General features: G+C 38.4%; 1 protein-coding gene across 1 annotated transcript; it reads left to right on the top strand.

Moving 5' to 3' along the window:
- Positions 1-615: 615 nt before the first annotated feature.
- LOC142139307 (myeloperoxidase-like) lies at positions 616-18,311 on the top strand. Its single transcript, XM_075196792.1, has 13 exons — positions 616-691; positions 3,075-3,168; positions 4,563-4,738; positions 6,320-6,440; positions 8,033-8,162; positions 8,564-8,770; positions 10,733-11,048; positions 13,093-13,253; positions 13,350-13,602; positions 14,926-15,096; positions 15,415-15,652; positions 17,339-17,550; positions 18,015-18,311. The coding sequence occupies exons 1-12, from the start codon at positions 616-618 to the stop codon at positions 17,538-17,540; spliced, it is 2,145 nt and encodes a 714-aa protein (XP_075052893.1). The 3' UTR covers positions 17,541-17,550; positions 18,015-18,311.
- Positions 18,312-18,556: the final 245 nt, after the last annotated feature.

The following is an 18,556-nucleotide window of genomic DNA, read 5'->3' as shown; positions in this document are numbered from 1 at the left end:
CATTTGCTTTCATATGTACCAAAAATCATTATAATAAAAACATTGAAATGCAGAACTGTGACACATTAAATAAAGCCTCTATTAATGAGGAAACAAAGAGAAGTATTTTAGGAGAAAAGGAAACGTCTGTAATTATTAAGTGTTGTATAATAGTGAAATGTGGCATATTTTTTAAGTGACATTTTAGGTTTGCTCATATGCAGCTTTAGGTCAGACTACAATCCATCACAACTGCTGCACAATAGTTCTGCATGGGTGCATTTCAGAAAGCGCAGTAGTGTTGTGTACTTGTGTATGGCTATTTGTGTGTACATCTTAGTTTTGTCTGGAATGGACCCCCACAAAGTCATTGCTTTATTTTGCCACATAAATACTTTCTTGTTAAGCAAATGACCAGATATTTCCTGTGTCACAACCCCACTGCTCCAACAGTTACAAATCCTTGTGGTTTTCATATAGAAGAGATCCTCCTCCACTTCAATACTATAAATTAGAATGAGGCAACTGTCTCCATACAGAGGAGGACCCGCAAGGTGAGTGATGTTCATGTCCTTCTGATCACTAATGTTACTGATGAATTTGTGATTCACTGGCTTCCTTCTTTGATGCTATAGAATGGCCTCTCTACACACTGGCGTTTGGATCCTGCTGCTGTGCGGATTAATAAGGACAAGTTCATCTTCTTACTATGGTAATTTATCATCATGTTGTTCATTCACTGCCAGAGATTAAAATAATATTATATTTAATGTATTATAATATAACTTAATATGATTTTAGATTTTAATAATTTCTCCCTGTTTCTATTGAATAAATTCTCTTAACCTAAGTAAATTAGTGCATTTGTGGTATTATAAATAAAGGTATTGGATCTTTTCTCCACTATTTCAAAAACTATAACAAAAAAGCAATTCATTACTGTTGTGTGGTGATAATGGTAATGTTCACCAATTGTTTCCACCCACAGTTACTGTGAGGAGCTCTGCTAAACAAATTAATGGGGAGAAGAATGTCAGGGGCAGTGTGTGGAAAGACAGCAGTGATATTAAATCTGATTTAGTTTATTTTAAACATGGTCTTCTTTGCTTTTCTATAAAATGGTCAAATACTATTTTCTATTAAATTATTATTGTTCCCTATTTTCTAGAAACTGTTAATTCTTTAAAATTGTGACATTTAACAAAAGTAAAAGTAGGGATAATAAAAGTAGAGATCAGTCCACTATTTTTTTTATATAATAATATAAGAACTACATGTCCTGTGTGGCTATTGATGGCTTTTAAAAAATAAAAGTAAATACAGTCTGTCAAACTAGGTCATAAAACTGAATGAACTACACTAGTTTTTTTTAACACACTTTTTGTTGACGAAACTTTATTTTTACAATTATATTGTCCATAATTTGTATCAAAGCTTGTGCGATAAATGTAATCACCGTTTTATAGACAAATACATTATCCATCCCTTCTTATACATTAATGAGTATATTGTAGATCTATATGGCACCTTAAAATGCTTAGACATTTAAGGGTTAAAATGTTCTCCTCCTCCAAACAGCACTAGGGTTGGTTAAGCTGTTTTTAATTTTTTTAGTACAGCAAGGTCTGTCCTGATGATCATTATTATCAGCAGAGAACTTGCACCAGGAGAAATCACCAGCAACACTGTGGCTGCTTCCATTTCAGAATAGCACAGCGTGAACACGCCTTTACATTGCTAGACTCACCCGTTACCTCCGCCGTGGGAACCGAGAAGGATCCTATTGCTATTTGCACTTACGAGTTGGACTTATGTCCAACTCCTCATGAGGTCCTTCATGTTAATTGTTTTTCATAAGAAATAGAAGCCACTAGGGGTATTGCAGTGGCGCACGCAGGGGGGATTCTGAGTCTCTAGAAACCCCCCCTGCGCTAACTAAGTGGCCACTGTCCTATACAGCAGCCGCGGTGCTGTCAAAGAAGCGTCCGCGGCACTGCCGCAGACGCTTCTTAGACAGCGCCGCAGATGCTGTATAGGACAGCGCTGGCGAAACGGAGCTGCTGCGCATGTGCAGCAGCTCTCTCTCGGGTTTTTTTTTTGGGTTTTTTTTTGGGGTCGGCGGGGAGAAACCCCCCCCCCCCCCGGCAATCCTCAGTGCGCCCCTGTATTGTCAGGTGCATCTGTTGGGCAAAAAAATCTGCCTATTGCAAATATGAGGCACTTGATAGAATGTCCAAATGGCTGGTATATTTCTCTCTTAAAGCCAGGCCCGGCGCTCCCATTAGGCAAGGTTAGGCACTTGCCTAGGGCGCCGGGCTCTGGAGGGCGCCTGGAGGGCGCCACAGAACTGGAAATTAATTTTAAAAATTTTAAAACTGTGCGGCGACTGCTGACTATACCTGTCACGGCCGCCGCACAGCATTCAGATGCATGGGGAGGGGGGGGGGGGAAGAGGCTATTGCTCACCACCGCCGCCTCTCTGCTCCGTCTCCTCCCCTCCACTCACTAGTGTCAGTGAGTGGAGGGGAGGAGACGGAGCAGAGAGGCGGCGCCGATTTTGCCTAGGGCGCCATGGACCCTAGCACCGGCCCTGCTTAAAGCTTATATAAATGGGTCTTGAAATAAGGTTTTTAATGAGCATTCTGAAAGCCTGCTAAACCCCCTTGGTGCTGTCAGTCCAAACAATAATATAAGCGAATGGACCTGCACACTGACACTTCCTAACAAGTGTTTGCTTTGCCTCGATTTCAACGTTACCTGAAGCATTCGCAAGCATTAATGATAGTTACCTAGTCCCCTGAGCTGCAGGAAGGCTTTGAAAGCATTGTTTGAAAGGTTTTTTTAAAAGCATGGACTAAGTACACGTTTTTGTCTTTCATCGGGTATTGTTCTTCAATGACTATATGAACAGGGCTTTATAAAAGGCTATATGATATATTTATACTATATTTGTTACTGTTGCATTACTGGCCAATATTCCCTGATTCATTACTTTATCAAAGTTCTTTCTTTGACAACAATTTTTTATGTAATTTAGTTTTTCTTCCAACTGCTTAGTAATTTATTATAGTTTTAATGCCTGTTACTTTCTACAGATGGAGTTGAGGAGCTGAACAATGACTTTATTATAAACTGCGCAAAGGAAGCCAAGCACCTGGTAGATACAGCATATAAAAACACACGTTTCAAGTAAGCATGATATACAATGTATTTTTCGGGGTAAAAAAAACTTGTATTCAGGGTTAAAACTACATATTGTTTATGTTTTTAATTGAAATAGTCAGTTTTTCCCATTAGGTGTTAGCTTAATAGTTTATGAATATTTTTCTGGTTTATAGTAATATATACATAAATGTATTTTAATCTCACTTACTCTTACTTTAATAGACAACATCTTTTTAGGTGCTTGACAAACTGCGGTTTTGCAATTTGATTGTTTTAGACCCAAATGGCTGCAAACTGCAATGAGTATGGGCTCAAAAAAAATCACCAGTCCCAAGCAACCTCCCAAAGGGATCATTCAGATCAGGGTCTGAATAAGGGTTCAGGCCGCCCTAGGCTAATACGCTAGTAGCGCCCATTCGCCTTCCATTCCAGGCTAATGTGAAGGAAGGTTAAACCGAACTCGCCGTTCATTTATTACCTGTCTTTCTTCATCCCACCCCACCCAACAATGTTCATGTTCAAGTGTTTTTGAAACTTGGCTTTTTAAAGGGTCACAGCAATATTTGTCACTCATTTCAATTTCATTAAAATCATAATTGTGTAGCAGATCGGCGGTATGAACGAGCGCTACTGAGGGTGAAGATGAAAGGGGGAGGGGCATCACATTTGTGCCTTTCGCCATCTTTGTCTTTCCTATTGGCTTACCTTCAAGCTCCCGCCAAGCATGACTCATTGTTTTCAGCCGTTACCATGAGAACATGTCAAGATTAAAACCTTTTTCCATTTTTTTTTCATATTTTCTTTTTACTTTGGAGAACAATTATTCTCTTAAATTTTAAAATTTTATTTCCGTTTATACCTCTCCCGTTCACAATCTTGTGCTCCCCAAAAGTCTTATACCCTAGACTGCAGCCTATTCAGTCTATTGGATAATCAAGCCCTGAATCAGATATTGATAGGGACTCATGGAAAAATGTTTTCAGACTGTGATCGCATCTGACCTTAACTAGGGTTACCTACTTTAATTGGGCCCTAATGAGCCAGATTTACCTTTTTGTCCACATATTTATGACGGTGCTCAGGTTAAGTGGCCAGGTCTGCCCAAGTATTTATTTCTGCCTAAAACCAGTTCAATATTTATTAAGGATTAATCCACCTTTTACAACAAGTCATTGGAAGAACAAATTAATATTGTGCTATGTTATTAAAGTGGGAACATATTATCCAGGGCAGAAGATCAGTGAAAAAATGAACAAGTATTACTTACATGTACAAACCAAAACAAAGGAGCCCTGTTATTTAGCTATAACATTTCTCATATATAATGGTAACATTAGCCACTAGGGGCATTGTCAGATGCAGCAACCTGGTTTTGTCTAGGAGCAGAGGAAGTAATTTGTTGTGTCACCGCTGTCCAGTTTGAAGGAACGTTTAAGGACGAAGACAGCGGGTGCTCGTGACCTCATGGCCTACTTCAAGCAGCCGGTAGCTGGGAGCAGGAACTCCATCCGAGCTGCTGATTACATGGGCACCACCCTGCAGCTTCTGTCTGAAAAAGTCAAATATTTTTCTGAAAGACCTTTCAATGTCACAGGTACATAGACACTTATAGCCACATTTTTTGCTTTATTTATTGTATGCATTATTGAATTATTATTGGATAGATGATTACTTGAATAAAATCTTCTATTTGCGGTGGAAACATAGCTCTAAACTAACTTAAACTGTTCCGATTGCTTTAACAAGGTCCACAACTGTAAATTGTTTTTGATTTATTAAATGGTAATAAATATGTTTATAAATCCAGTTTTTTAATTGTAATTACACATTTATTTTCAGTGACTTTGCCAATAAGGCTGGGTACACAATACAGGTTTTTCACCGTATTATGGTGCCAATCACAATAAATGAGTGTGTACGATTCCACTGTCATGTTTTATTGTTCCAAAGCACAGTGTATAGTTTGATTTGATTTTATATTAATACTATTCCCAAGGAGGAAAAATAGAGAGATGTTGGATGCAAATGTAACTTTATAATGATAATAAAAACAAACTTACAACATAAAATTATGGATGTAATCAAACAGGTAGGATCTGACCAGAACCGAAAATATGTAATGTGTTTTAAAAAATACCAATAAATGGCTCTATACAAAATAACAAGCCCGTTATCTACCTCAAGCCAAACATGGTATTTCAAAAAACAAATAGCAATAACTTTGGTAATCTCATAAACTCTTGATGTCAGTTCAAGTAAATCCACTTGAACTTTTCAACTATGGTTGTAGCGTAGACACAAAGATATCGGAAGTAGGGCACAAAAAGTCTATGCAAAATTACTGCAGATGACACCCCAATTGGGCCAGGACCCAGTGTCACATAAAACACACGTATAAATTAGCAGATATCTCACAGCCTGATATCAGGTGTTGCATATTCATTATAAACAGGGTCTTTAAACCTCCAGACATATAGTCAATATATTTTGGGTGGATATCCTCCCTTTAATATGATCCAGTTCACACCAAATAAAGTGCTTTATGTAAGCAAGTATCAGGATTTTATGTCTGCAGTCAATTTTCGGGAAAGCCCTCGCTGAGGAGAATTCCTCCTTTAATCAGTAAACCCAAAAATTGGAATCCCTAATTATATATTTTCAACAGTATTACAATATAGCGGCAGAGCCGTAACTTAGAATTCTAGCGCCCGGTGCGAGAAAGACAAATGCCGCCCCCCTAGCCCTCAATTTTGACGAAATTTATCTAAAATATTCCTAAATTGCGCTCTCTTGCAGCATTGCGCCCTGGGCGGTCGGCCCTGTCGCACAGCCCTAGTTACGGTCTTGTATAGCGGTAGCAAAATAATTGAATTAATAAGACCCCTCTACTTATTTTATGTATATTATTAACCTATGTAATACATAGACTTTTATATATATATATATTTATGTCACATAGCGGCTTTACTTGCTCTTTAACAATGGTGGCAGCTGCTATATGGGCACAGACGTGACTTATGCTCCATAAACCCCAAAAACACCAACAGTAAAGGGTAAAAACACTCAGAAAGTAAGAAAAGGTAATTTGCCTCCATTTTTACATATATATTTGGGAATATTTGGGAATGTATTTAAGCCCACTTTTTCGATTAATGGCAAAAAACGTATTTTCCAGATATGTTAACAAAGAACCAGATGGATACTATATCTAGGCTTTCAGGCTGTGCAACCCAGCATCTTCCTAAGCTTTGCCAGGACAGTCCATATCGCACCATAACTGGAGAGTGTAATAACAGGTAAGAGAGCGCCAACATGCAAAGTTCCTATTGTTTACAATGAAGAAGAGGTGCTAGGTTTTTGTGTCATTAAAGTAGTAGTAGTAATGACAATAATATGCTTCCCTAATCGGGTCATAGGTGTAGAATCAACGAGACTCAGCTCAGCCAGCCTCTGTCTACAGTATACTTTCAATTAGACATCTTCACATAAACTGCATTTCTAAGCGTATTTCAGCCAACATAATAAAAACATCCTTAAAATGTGACAATGTAAAAAAAAACAGTGATGAGCTCACTCTTATGAATAAAATCAGAAATATAACTAAATTGAATATTATTGCAGGAGAAAAATGAAATGAATGAAAAGGGTGATCCTAAAGTGGTAGAAACGTGGATCTTGAAATGACATTTTTAATCTTTCCACCATGTGAATTTCTATGTAGATTTCTATGTAGCTCTCCAATCCCACAAAATTAGGTACAGTTTGATTCCCCATGGCTGACATCAAAACCGGAATGAGTGTGTGCCCCTGTGTATGCAGGAAGCGGAAAATACACACAATTATTATTATTATTATTATAAATTTTTATTTATAGGGCGCCACTAGGTGTCCGTGGCGCTGTACAGGGACAAACAAAATTACAATACAAGGTGAGGCAGCACAGTACAGTAAACAATAATCACAGTAACTCAATGAGCTCAACGCTAGGGTAGGGGGAGGGGAGAGTCCGCATACGACGGAGCCCAGAAGGGAGGGCACGGGTGACAGGGAAACTCCCAGAGGGAGAGGAGGGAGCGAGAGGGGTTGGGGGGGGGGGGGGGAGAGGGTCCTCGAGGAGGAGGGCTGATAGCTGGAGAGCAGAGTTAAAAGTGGTGGAGACAGGAGGAGAGATGACCCTGCTCAAAGGAGCGTACAATCTAAGGACAATGAAAATTTCTATCCACTCGCATGTTTTGGACTTTTGTAAATTACTTTTACTGCTTACTAATATACTTAAGTGACAAAGATGGTTTATTATCCCACAAATAATGATATAATATATTATGTAAATCAGCCATCACATTAGTATTGTCAGTTAAAATAAGGTAAAATATGACTATATATAAAGGCTCTAAAAGTGACTCTCAGGTGGTCTATAAACTAACATAACCGTATCAATTATATTTCTTTACACTAGTAATTCATAGTAATATTAAGTTTCTAATCTCAATTGTATCAATCAATATGCAATTATAATTTTAGATGTGGTTTATGAGTAGGTTTTCTACAATATGTTTGTGTATACATATATCTATTACTAGCCAAACTTTAATCCTAGAATCTATTTTGTTTCATGATATTGAATATAAGATGTATTTATTCATTATTTATTAGGGGAAATGCCTTTGTTTGGACTTTAATATACCAAATGCATAAGATGTTGTAAGAAAAGCAACTAAAAAAACAGCAAAGACACAAAAATAAATCTCAATGTAGTTAATTTGTTAGAATGATAAATGAAGAAACATTCAAAATTCCAAAGCTGCCAATTACCCAGCACCAGGCTTAAGGAGCTTACACTAGATGATGTCAAACATATGTTTACTCTTGTATGATTGTATGATTACAGGAGAAATCCCAGTCTTGGAGCTTCCAACACTGGGTTTACACGTTTGTTGCCAGCCGAGTATGAAGACGGTCTGTCCGTTCCCCGTGGCTGGACTGAAAACCGTAGAATCAATGGATTTCGTCTGCCCTTGGTAAGAAAAAAAGAACAAATTATAATTATTTCAATGTTCCTGCATCACATATTTCAAAAAAAATCATTTTAATTTAAATACCAGGACACTTCCCAAGGCAGAAAGATCATATTACACAGTGTCTACACATAACTAAAATGTCTGTAACTTGTATTAGTTAACTGTAATAATTTTAAGCCCTGGGTATCCAAACAAACACCAATACTACCTGTGGAACCCAGGTAATCCTAGAAGAAGAAATCACTTAGATCCAACAGTGGGTGCCACAGTTAATTTCTGACAAGCATGAAGAGCATTGGTCAACAAAGGTTACAAATATGTCTGTTTACATTGTTAAAAATTGTGTTGAAAACTGTTTTTCTTTCTCTAAATGTATGTACCATCTCTTGTTGTATAATAAGGCACGTGAAGTATCCAATAGGATTGTCCGATTCCCGACTGAAAATATTACCCTGGACAATGGTCGAGCTCTGATCTTTATGCAGTGGGGACAGTGGACAGATCACGATCTTGACCTCTCTCCTGAGACCCCGGCACACTCAACATTCCTTAAGGGGGTGAATTGTGATGAAAGCTGTGCCCGGGAGCCTCCCTGCTTTCCTCTAAGGGTAAACAAGTACTAGTCAGCTTATTAATACAGTAGTAAACTATAGATATAATAAATACATGTCAACATTTAACAGATATTTGCAGCATTCACTGGTATATACATAAAGTGGTCATGGCTTTGTCTAAAGGCATTTATATAACTATACACTCCAAGTTTTCTGTTCTGTAGGACAGGAGGTATTATTATAAGTGAATGATGTGCGCTAAGAGCATCATGTCTATATATGGTGACTGACGACCTTCTGTCTGCCTTCCAAGATCCTTCCTTAAAAGTTACAGTAGATGCCACATTGTTCAATATTTTATGATAAAATAAAAGGTCATAACGTGGTTTGGAGGCATCGGTAAGTCTGTTGCAGAAAAAAATGTCCTCTTGCTCCTCTAGTTTGCCCAATCAATAGAGGTACAAATAAAAAGTGCATTGAGTATGTTAATTGCATACCAAGCAGTGCTGTGTCCCTCCCCTACCAGTCCCTTGCTCCACACAGGTTTCAGGTCCTTTAAAATTAAAGTCCTTCCTTCCCAGCAGTGAGGAGGAGGCCCCACCAATGGAAACTCCAATAATACAATACATGTAAGGATTATGGATGCCACAGTGGTGGCTACATTCTAGCACTACCATTCTAATGAGCTCCAGTTGGAGATCTGATTTTCTAATGACACAAGCAGCATATTTCTTCATGCTTTCATAAAAAAAACACCAATCAAGGTTAACATTTTATTTCTATGTATGTGACACTAATGGACAAAATTCACATAATAGTTATACACACTGATGGGCCCTACACCTTATGCCAAGTATAAATATTCCAATCAATTACCAATAGATAAATAAGCCAATATATGCAGAAATCCAAAAATAAGTGTGTGTGTATATATATATATATATATATATATATATATATATATACATATATATGCATCCATATCAATCTTATTCTTCTTGTGTCTTGTCTTATCCTCCCAAACATGTGGGTATTGTAGTATTATATAATTTAATAACAAATCATGGCAGTGGCATATAAAATGATGTGACATCACACCCCCTTTGTGAGTGCGCTTACTTTTGAAGAACACATCTATCACCACTTGTGATAAAAAGTCTTCATGAACCCCCTTAGGTGAATCTGCTTACTCAATCACAGATAAAATGGGTCATTCAGAAAGCATAATTCTACTTTCATATACAGGATTCCAGATAAAGACCCCAAATCTCTCACTTATGGGCTTTATACAGAAAAGGAGGCATATAGTGTATTACCTCTAAAATAATTTTAATATATAAAAAACAGGTCAAATCAAAATTAATAACACCAATATACTGGTATGGTGTAACTCAAACCATATTTGTGACACTAATGGACATTTTGGCTATCTATAAGGCTGATATTTATGGTCCAGTGTAGGAACTGCTTAAGTTCGCTAAAAGTAGACAACCCCTTTAATTGCAGTAAGGTTTTTTCCATTTTTCTAACTGAAGTAAATATTTAATTTGAAAATACCAATCATCTTGTCTTTATAATAGCACTACGGTATATGCCTAATTCTATGTAGGTCCACTTGGTTATCATTGCAATAATTGGAGTTAGTTCAAACCACCAATTACATCACATTTATTGCAATGAAGCTGGGGGACTAACCAGCAATGGTATATATTTGGCTGGAGAGGTTGTGCAGGTTCAGGATGTGAGCCAATCATGTGTTACTCACATTCGATCCTGGGGTGACCGTTCAGCCAGGTAAGTTCCTTTGCTGCCAGTGATCGTGTTCAGATTGCAATAAATATTGTCACATGGCTGGGGGTTTCCTACACCTTTAAAATTCAACATTCTAGGCTGAAGCACTTAGTTTGTGATTGTTCAGCATGTTGGACAACTGTTTTCTTTTATAGCTTTATTTTCTCTTTTTTACTTTGATACCTAAATCAAATTATGGCCTATTGGGCCTTTTTATATTTGTAGATTCCACCAAACGATCCTCGGTTTACAAATCGCAGTGACTGTATCCCACTGTTCCGCTCCTCTCCTGTATGTACCCCGGGATCTCCAGTCCGAGAACAGATAAATATACTCACCTCATTTCTTGATGGAAGCCAAGTGTATGGGAGTGATTTTGCACTGGGTACTAAGCTACGTAATAATACAAACCAGCTGGGCCTTATGGCTATTAACCAGAACTTCACAGATAATGGACTTCCGTTTCTGCCATTTGAAACAGCAGAAGAGGACTTTTGTGTTCTCACAAATAGGTCATCTGGGATCCCTTGTTTCTTGGGAGGTAGGTTATGTTTGGTTCATATCACTTTGATGGGCTTTCAACCTCATGGTCATTTTGTTCTCAAATATCTGAAGATTTCATGGTATTAAGTTTGTATGTAACGTTTTCAAATGATCATACCAAGTATAAAACAATATATTCCTTAATATGGTCCATGGTCAAGTATGAGATACATCAGATTAGAGCAAAGTTTCCACTAATTAAATGAAACTCAAATAACAGTTTAACATATAATTAAAGAACACAACATTCAAAACAATATAGAAGTATTTTTCTAAACATGTAAAGACATAAATGGCTACTTTAAAAAAAAACCTGCAGGGGTATTTAAGTAAAATTGACACACTCTATGGGTTATTTGGGATAAACTGATACTCATTTTGAGGTGCTTAAAAACATTTAACATCATACATGATCAGGGCCGTTGCAAGGTTTCTTTGCTCCTTAGGCAATCTACCACCACCCCCCTCCCCCCCCCCCCACTCCCAACCCACACTAAATATCCACTTCCCAGACCCTCACACACTTGACTTTTTGTAAAAATAAAAATGATAAGCCTTATCTCCTCCAACAGTCTGGATGCAGTGATGTCTGATGCAGAACGCTGTTCAGACTCCACTGCTGCTCAGGCCAAACACAGGATTTCTAGAGGGGAAGCATCTAAGTGCTAGATTTGGGGGGAAAAACTTGACACAGTAAGCCAACAACAGACAATTTTTTGTGATGAATTGAGTCTCTGTCTATGTATTATGCTTGTTCAAAGCAATGGGCATCTTCTTTCCTTTATTTGTCCAAATGGAAATGACAAGTAATCCGAAATAGACGGCCCTAACATGTCCTTTCATTAAACGGTACCCCCTGCATCACACTGCCCCCCCTGCATCACAATGTCCCCCTCCTTAAAATGCCCCCCCATCACACTGCCCCTCGCTTCACACTTCCCCCCTGCTTCACACTCCCCCCTGCATCACTGTCCCCCCTGCATCACAATGCCCCCCTCCTCACAATGTCCCCCCCTTCACACTGCCCCCCCCTGCTTCACACTCCCCCCTGCATCACTGTCATCCCTGCATCACACTGTCTCCCCTGCATCACACTGACCTCCCTGCATCACACTGCCCACCCTCCAGCACACTGCCCTCCCTCTAGTACACTGCCCCCCCGCTATCTCCCCTGCATCACACTGCCCCCCTCTGCATCACACTGCCCCCCTCCAGCACACTGTCAGCCCTGCATCACGCTGCCCCCCCTCCATCACAATATCCCCCCTCCTTACAATGTCCACCTCCTTACAATGTCCCCCACCTTACAATGCCTCCCTCCTTTACACTGCCCCCCCTCCAGCACACCATTCTTAACTTACCTGGTCTTTTCTTCAGTTAGCTGCTCCTCTCTGCCGGACTGAGGGGGAAAGGAAGGTAAATGTAAGTGAGAGGAGGGACAGTGTGTCCCACCGGCAGTGTGTCGGAGGGGAGGGCATCAGTCGCCCCTCGTCCTGTGGATCTGAAGCTGTGAGCATTACACAATAGTGCCAGACACCAGTGACCCCCCCCAGAGCCTGGCGTCCTGGGACCCTAGGCAGCTGCCTAAAGCTGCCTACATGATATGAAAAGTTAGTTTTATTTTTAACATATTTGTAATAATTTTTTATGTAGCTAGAATAAAGCAATGCTTGTTTTATATATTGTAAATAATTATATAATAAAACATAGTACAGGATAATGCATAACCTTGAATAGTTTAGTCTAAGATATTAAATAACACATAGGGATGAAAGAAATTGCTACCCCAAACAGACCAGACAGCCTGTCATATTTATGTATTAGTAAATAGGTTACTGTTGTGTGTAGTGAGGTGCTTACACCTATGTGTAATATATATATATATATATATATATATATATATATATATATATATATATATATATTGGTTCACCCGAGTAGGCGAAGGGTACACTTTTAAAAGTATGTCTCCTATGTTAACAGTGTGTGAAAGTGACGCATATGCCTTCATAAATAGTAAAATTAGTTTTCATTGGTTGCAGGAGACCCTCGTGTTAGTGAGCAACCTGGTCTTACTGCTTTCCACACACTTTTTGTACGAGAACATAACCGTATAGCTACAGAGTTGCGCAGGCTGAACCCTAGATGGTCTGGAGAGACTCTGTATCAAGAAGCTAGGAAGATTGTAGGAGCAATCTTGCAGGTATTATACTATGCTCTACTACTCTTTAATTATATTTACTTATTATGTATTATCCTTCAATCAATCGATTTTATTTCGTTTTGTTCCCTTTGGCAGAAAATAACATACAAAGATTGGCTGCCTTTACTGGTGGGCTCGGAGATGCCTCGTGTACTGCCAACATACAGAGCGTATAACGAGTCTGTGGACCCAAGAGTGGCCAATGTCTTCACTGTTGTGTTCCGCATGGGCCATACTCTGATACAGCCAATCATCTACCGCCTTGCAAGTGGCTATCGCCCCTATACTCCAGGTCCAGAAATCCCTCTTCACATGACATTCTTCAATAGCTGGAGGGTGGTGAGAGAAGGTAATCTTTATATCAATCAAGATATATCAAATGTAAAAGGCATATTATGTATCTGTGGCAAGTAATTTAACATGTCAGTGCTGTCCAAACTTCCTCATGTTTTGGCTGTATACATGGTATAGCTATATGTTGATCAGTCTGATTATAGGTAAATGCTTATACCGCCAGCTGCATTTTGTTCTCTCCCTGTGCGTTTTATAGAGTAAGAACATTAATAGTGACATTCCTTATTGTCATGAGTTATGTAATACATAGATGGTAGTCAAAAAAGTATCTAAGGAGAAAACAAGGAAAATTTTAAATGAACTAAACCTAAAATACAAGTTGGCTTATAAAAAAGACTTGCTCATATCATTTGCAGATATGTACATTGTATTTTAGGATGTTGTAAATCCATTGAAGACATCACCCAGCTTCTTTTATTCATTTTTGGTAGTAAGTGGCTGACAAGAGAGAAAAATAGAAATCAATAGCACAACAAATGTAAATAGAATGTTGAATATGTCAAGTTCTGCCATAATATGGAATATTTTACGTACTGATTTGTGAATGCTATTACTAGCTCTTATATTTAAGGCAACCTGTAGTTTAGGTTTATCGATTCTTTAAGGGGATTTTCCCAATGTGTTAGCAGACGTACTTTCACACTCGATTTGTTAGAGATTAAAATTTTCATCACAGACCAAAAATCCGCAAACTCATCTACAAACTTCCTATTCAAATTAAAATGTAGAATGTGACCATCAATGTTGTGAAATTGCATTAAACATTTTTCAGCAGTGTAACAACCACAATAAGAGCACTGTGACCTGCAAAAGAACATTTGAGCACATTTGATCATATTTTTGTAAGTTACCACATAATTCATGTACTAAATAGAGTGCTCATTAACATATACCCATATCTTGCTGCAGGATGCTCACGTCATCATCATCATCATCAGCTATTTATATAGCGCCATTAATCCCGCAGCGCTGTACAGGGAACTCATTCACATCAGTCCCTGCCCCATTGGAGCTTACAATCTAAATTCCCTAACATACACACACAGACAGACAGTCAGAGAGATTAAGGTCAATTTTGATAGCAGCCAATTTACCTACTAGTATGTTTTTGGAGGGTGGGAGGAGACCGGAGCACCCGGAGGAAACCCACGCAAACACAAGGAGAACATACAGACTCCACACAGATAAGGCCATGGTCGGGAGTCGAACTCATGACCCCAGTGCTGTGAGGCAGAAGTGCTAACCACTAGGCCACTGTGCTGCAGCGTTTATGTTAATTAGAGTCTCTTAAAGCATTATTTTTAATCATTTTATGTAGGAGGCATTGACCCTCTTCTCCGTGGACTCATGGCAAACCGAGCTAAACTTAACCGTCAGAACCAGCTGGTGGTAGATGAGTTAAGAGAGCGTCTCTTCAAGCTCTTCAAAAGGACTGGCCTTGACTTACCAGCCATCAACTTGCAAAGAGGCCGAGAACACGCACTGCCAGGTAAACAATTGGTCCCTTCTGTCATGAGTGTTGTTTGTCAGTTATGGTCAGAACTTTAAAACTGGGGACTTTTAAGTGGTTCACATTGCCACAGCTAAATGTACGTAACGCATTGTCATGAAAGTTTACTGGAAAGCTAAATCAAAACTAATGGTAGTGCAGATCGGGCTTCCACCATTTTATTTAATGGAACAATTTGTCTGCACCTATGAATATATGTTTGTTTTAATGCAGAGAAATGATGACTATTTTGTTATTCAGAACTTTTCTGCAAGTGGCTTTCGTCATTTTTAACATTGAAACGTTTCTTCTACTCAGGGTACAATGCATGGAGGAGGTTTTGCGGGTTCTCTGCACCACGCAATCTGAATGAGTTGGCTGCTGTGCTGAATAATAGGGAACTGGCCCAAAAGTTCATTGATCTATATGGAACACCTGAAAATATTGACATCTGGGTTGGAGGCGTCGCTGAGCCTCTAGTGCGCAACGGCAGAATCGGACAGTTGCTCACCTGCCTAATTGGAAACCAGCTCCGTAGGGCCCGAGATGGAGATCGGTAAGTGGAATTGGAATAGACAAAAGTGATTTTCATGAGGTAGCAGAATAGTGTACAAAAGGAGAATGCACATCAATTATATGACAAGCCCAATTTTAAGAGACTATATATGTAAAGTATACCTCCAAATAGTCTCAATTTTGTCATGTGGTTGGGTAGACTTTGGGAAAATCAGGGGAGGGTTATTTTGTCTTTTAAATTAGTGAGTGGCATAATAACTCTCCACTCAAATAAGGATAATAAAGTACACTACACTTAAGTACCTAGCTATTGTTAATGGCCCTTAAAAGCTCTCTCTTCTATTAATGTTCCTACTACTTGTCAGTAAAAACCCGACTGAATTCTAATTCTCCTGAAGCCCCCTCCCCACCAACTTTTTCATAGTAACTGAAAGTGCATTAGCTCTATAACATGGCAGGTTGTAAAGGATTGGCATTCAAACTGCCCACTATGTATACTATTGTTACTGGCATCTAGTATAGCCATAAACAGAGGAGAGGGCTGTTATAGAGAGGAGGTAATTCAATATTTGTTTACTTAGAGGAGTTACAGCTAAATACTTTCTATGTAATTAGTATGGATGTACAAATACACTACCAAAATAGCGATCTCAGGTGAATAAGTACAAGATAACCCCATAGGAAAAGATCTGGGAAATAACACTCCAAACTCACAACTATGCCAACATTTATTTAGGAATTAAGGATGCAAAATAAAACAAAAACATAAACATATTTTTCATTCCATAATGCTACAGTAATATAAGCAGCTATCTAAGAAGAGAATATTAGTCCCTGTAATAACTCTATAATAACTACTCAAGGAGCTATATAGCTATACTGTTGTGTTGTTATAAGTATACAGTATAAACATCCTGGATACAAACTGCACTAGGAACTAAGGGTAACTAAAGCAACCACATTTAAAAACAGAAAGAAATATTAGCAATAGACTATCCCTGAGTTGAGTTGTGCTTGATGCCAACAGTACTAGTAATGACTCATTACAGTTGAGGGAACTTCCCTTCTAAAGTCAAGGACAAGCTCCCATTAATTGTCTCAAACACCCAATTAGAGCAGGCTATCTCCAACTGAAGACAAAACTAACCTGGGCACTTTCAGTATCTGAGGTGTCTACTCATTCTTCTTAAGTCTTTTTTAGCGTACAATTATATTCTTCTGAGTAGAACTTAATTTTCAGGTTGTCTAAAAAACTGGGATCATCCTCTAAGTAGGGTTTCATTTATATTATTTTTCTATAAATGTGAAGTAACAGATGGACATTCTGCACACAGAGCCCTATTCCTGTCATACATGGAAATTTACACAAATGGAAGCTGCTTATTGATTTTAAGGAAATTAATCCATAGGCTTCCAAATTAGCTGTAGGCTCCAATGGAAAAGTTTCCCCAGTAGGAATTAGACTTGTGTGGTTTTACCAATAATAATCCACTGACATTGGGGGTGCCAGTTTTACTTACCACAAACATCTCATAAAAAAGATTATTGCATTTATAATGAATGATATTCCAATGTAATATCCATTTAAATAAGTAGTTTATTTATAGGATGAATGTTCAGTTCACTAAGTAGCCATGTTCAGTATGGATATTCTGGAAACAGACTTTGCTGACACAGAGAAAAGTTCTTATAGGGACCTGCAATTATCTTTCAACTTTATTTTTAGGTTTTATTATGAGAACCCTGGCGTGTTCAGTACGGCTCAGAGGAACGCAATAGAAAGAGTTACTCTGGCTCGTGTCATCTGTGAAAACACCAGGATTACTGAGGTCCCTCGAAATGTCTTTATGGGTAACCAGTATCCTCGAGATTTTGTAAGATGTTCCAATATTCCAGCACTGGACCTAACTCCATGGAGGCAAAATTAATTTGGAAATGGTATGCATGACCCTAATCTGATACTTGGGTGTGGAGGAGGGGGAAGGAGGGGAAGGGATTAATGGGGAACCTTACCTTAACCCTAACATTATGTAAAAATACAATATTAATTCTGCAAGCATCACCTTGGTAAGAGGGATGGGAGAGAACAGTGTGATTTTTTTTCTACAGCTATTCAGCCATCAGGAGGCAAAACTACAGTAGGGAGGCAGAGTGGACTGGATATAAGACGCCATCCAAAAATATTAAACTAGAGACACAAGGAGTGAAAACAATGCTAGCCTCAATGACATGATAATGGACACATACAATGACATTCTAATTCTAGCCCTACTAATGGTTCTCTGTAGTTTTTTTTACCCCCAGTAGTCAATGGTACAAATTATGTCAGTATCATATACAGTAATACATTTATGCTGAATATTTAGGAATAAGTTATTAATTTCCGTTTCTCTCTGTTTCAGATTATCTTCACCAAAGGATCATCACCAAAAAAGATTCACTAGTTCTCCAAGTATCTATGGGTCTAGACCCATAGAGTTCCTTGTAGATACTCAAAATATTTTATATTTTAATTTTTTTCTTTCATGCTTTTATTAGTTTCCTTATTGAACTTCAAAACTTAGAAAGGTACCAGCTCTTCCCTAGGAAAATCCTAGATTTGCTTCTGACTTTTGTACATACCCACATACAAAGACAGCGAGACTGAAACCTTGTTATCTCTGTTACTCCCAAGCTGTATAATAAAACAGTCTTCTATTTCTGCATCGTCTCTTTACCTGTAGAATATATCAATATTCAACATTTTCATTATTGCTGGTAGTCTTTCCATTGCAACTATAAGTATAAATAGAGTCTTAAATTGTGAAACAGAGAAATGGAACATTTTTCTCAGGCAATAAAAGTTACATTATGCTTCCTCTTGAGTACGAAACACATGAAAGCAGCTATGTGATCATATCTCTACCAATCCTGTTATATAATGGCGTTATGAGTCTGAAGGAAA

This window comes from Mixophyes fleayi, chromosome 2, assembly GCF_038048845.1.
Source record: "Mixophyes fleayi isolate aMixFle1 chromosome 2, aMixFle1.hap1, whole genome shotgun sequence".
Classification (NCBI taxonomy): Eukaryota; Metazoa; Chordata; class Amphibia; order Anura; family Limnodynastidae; genus Mixophyes; species Mixophyes fleayi.
This window is presented reverse-complemented; position numbering and strand designations above follow the sequence as displayed.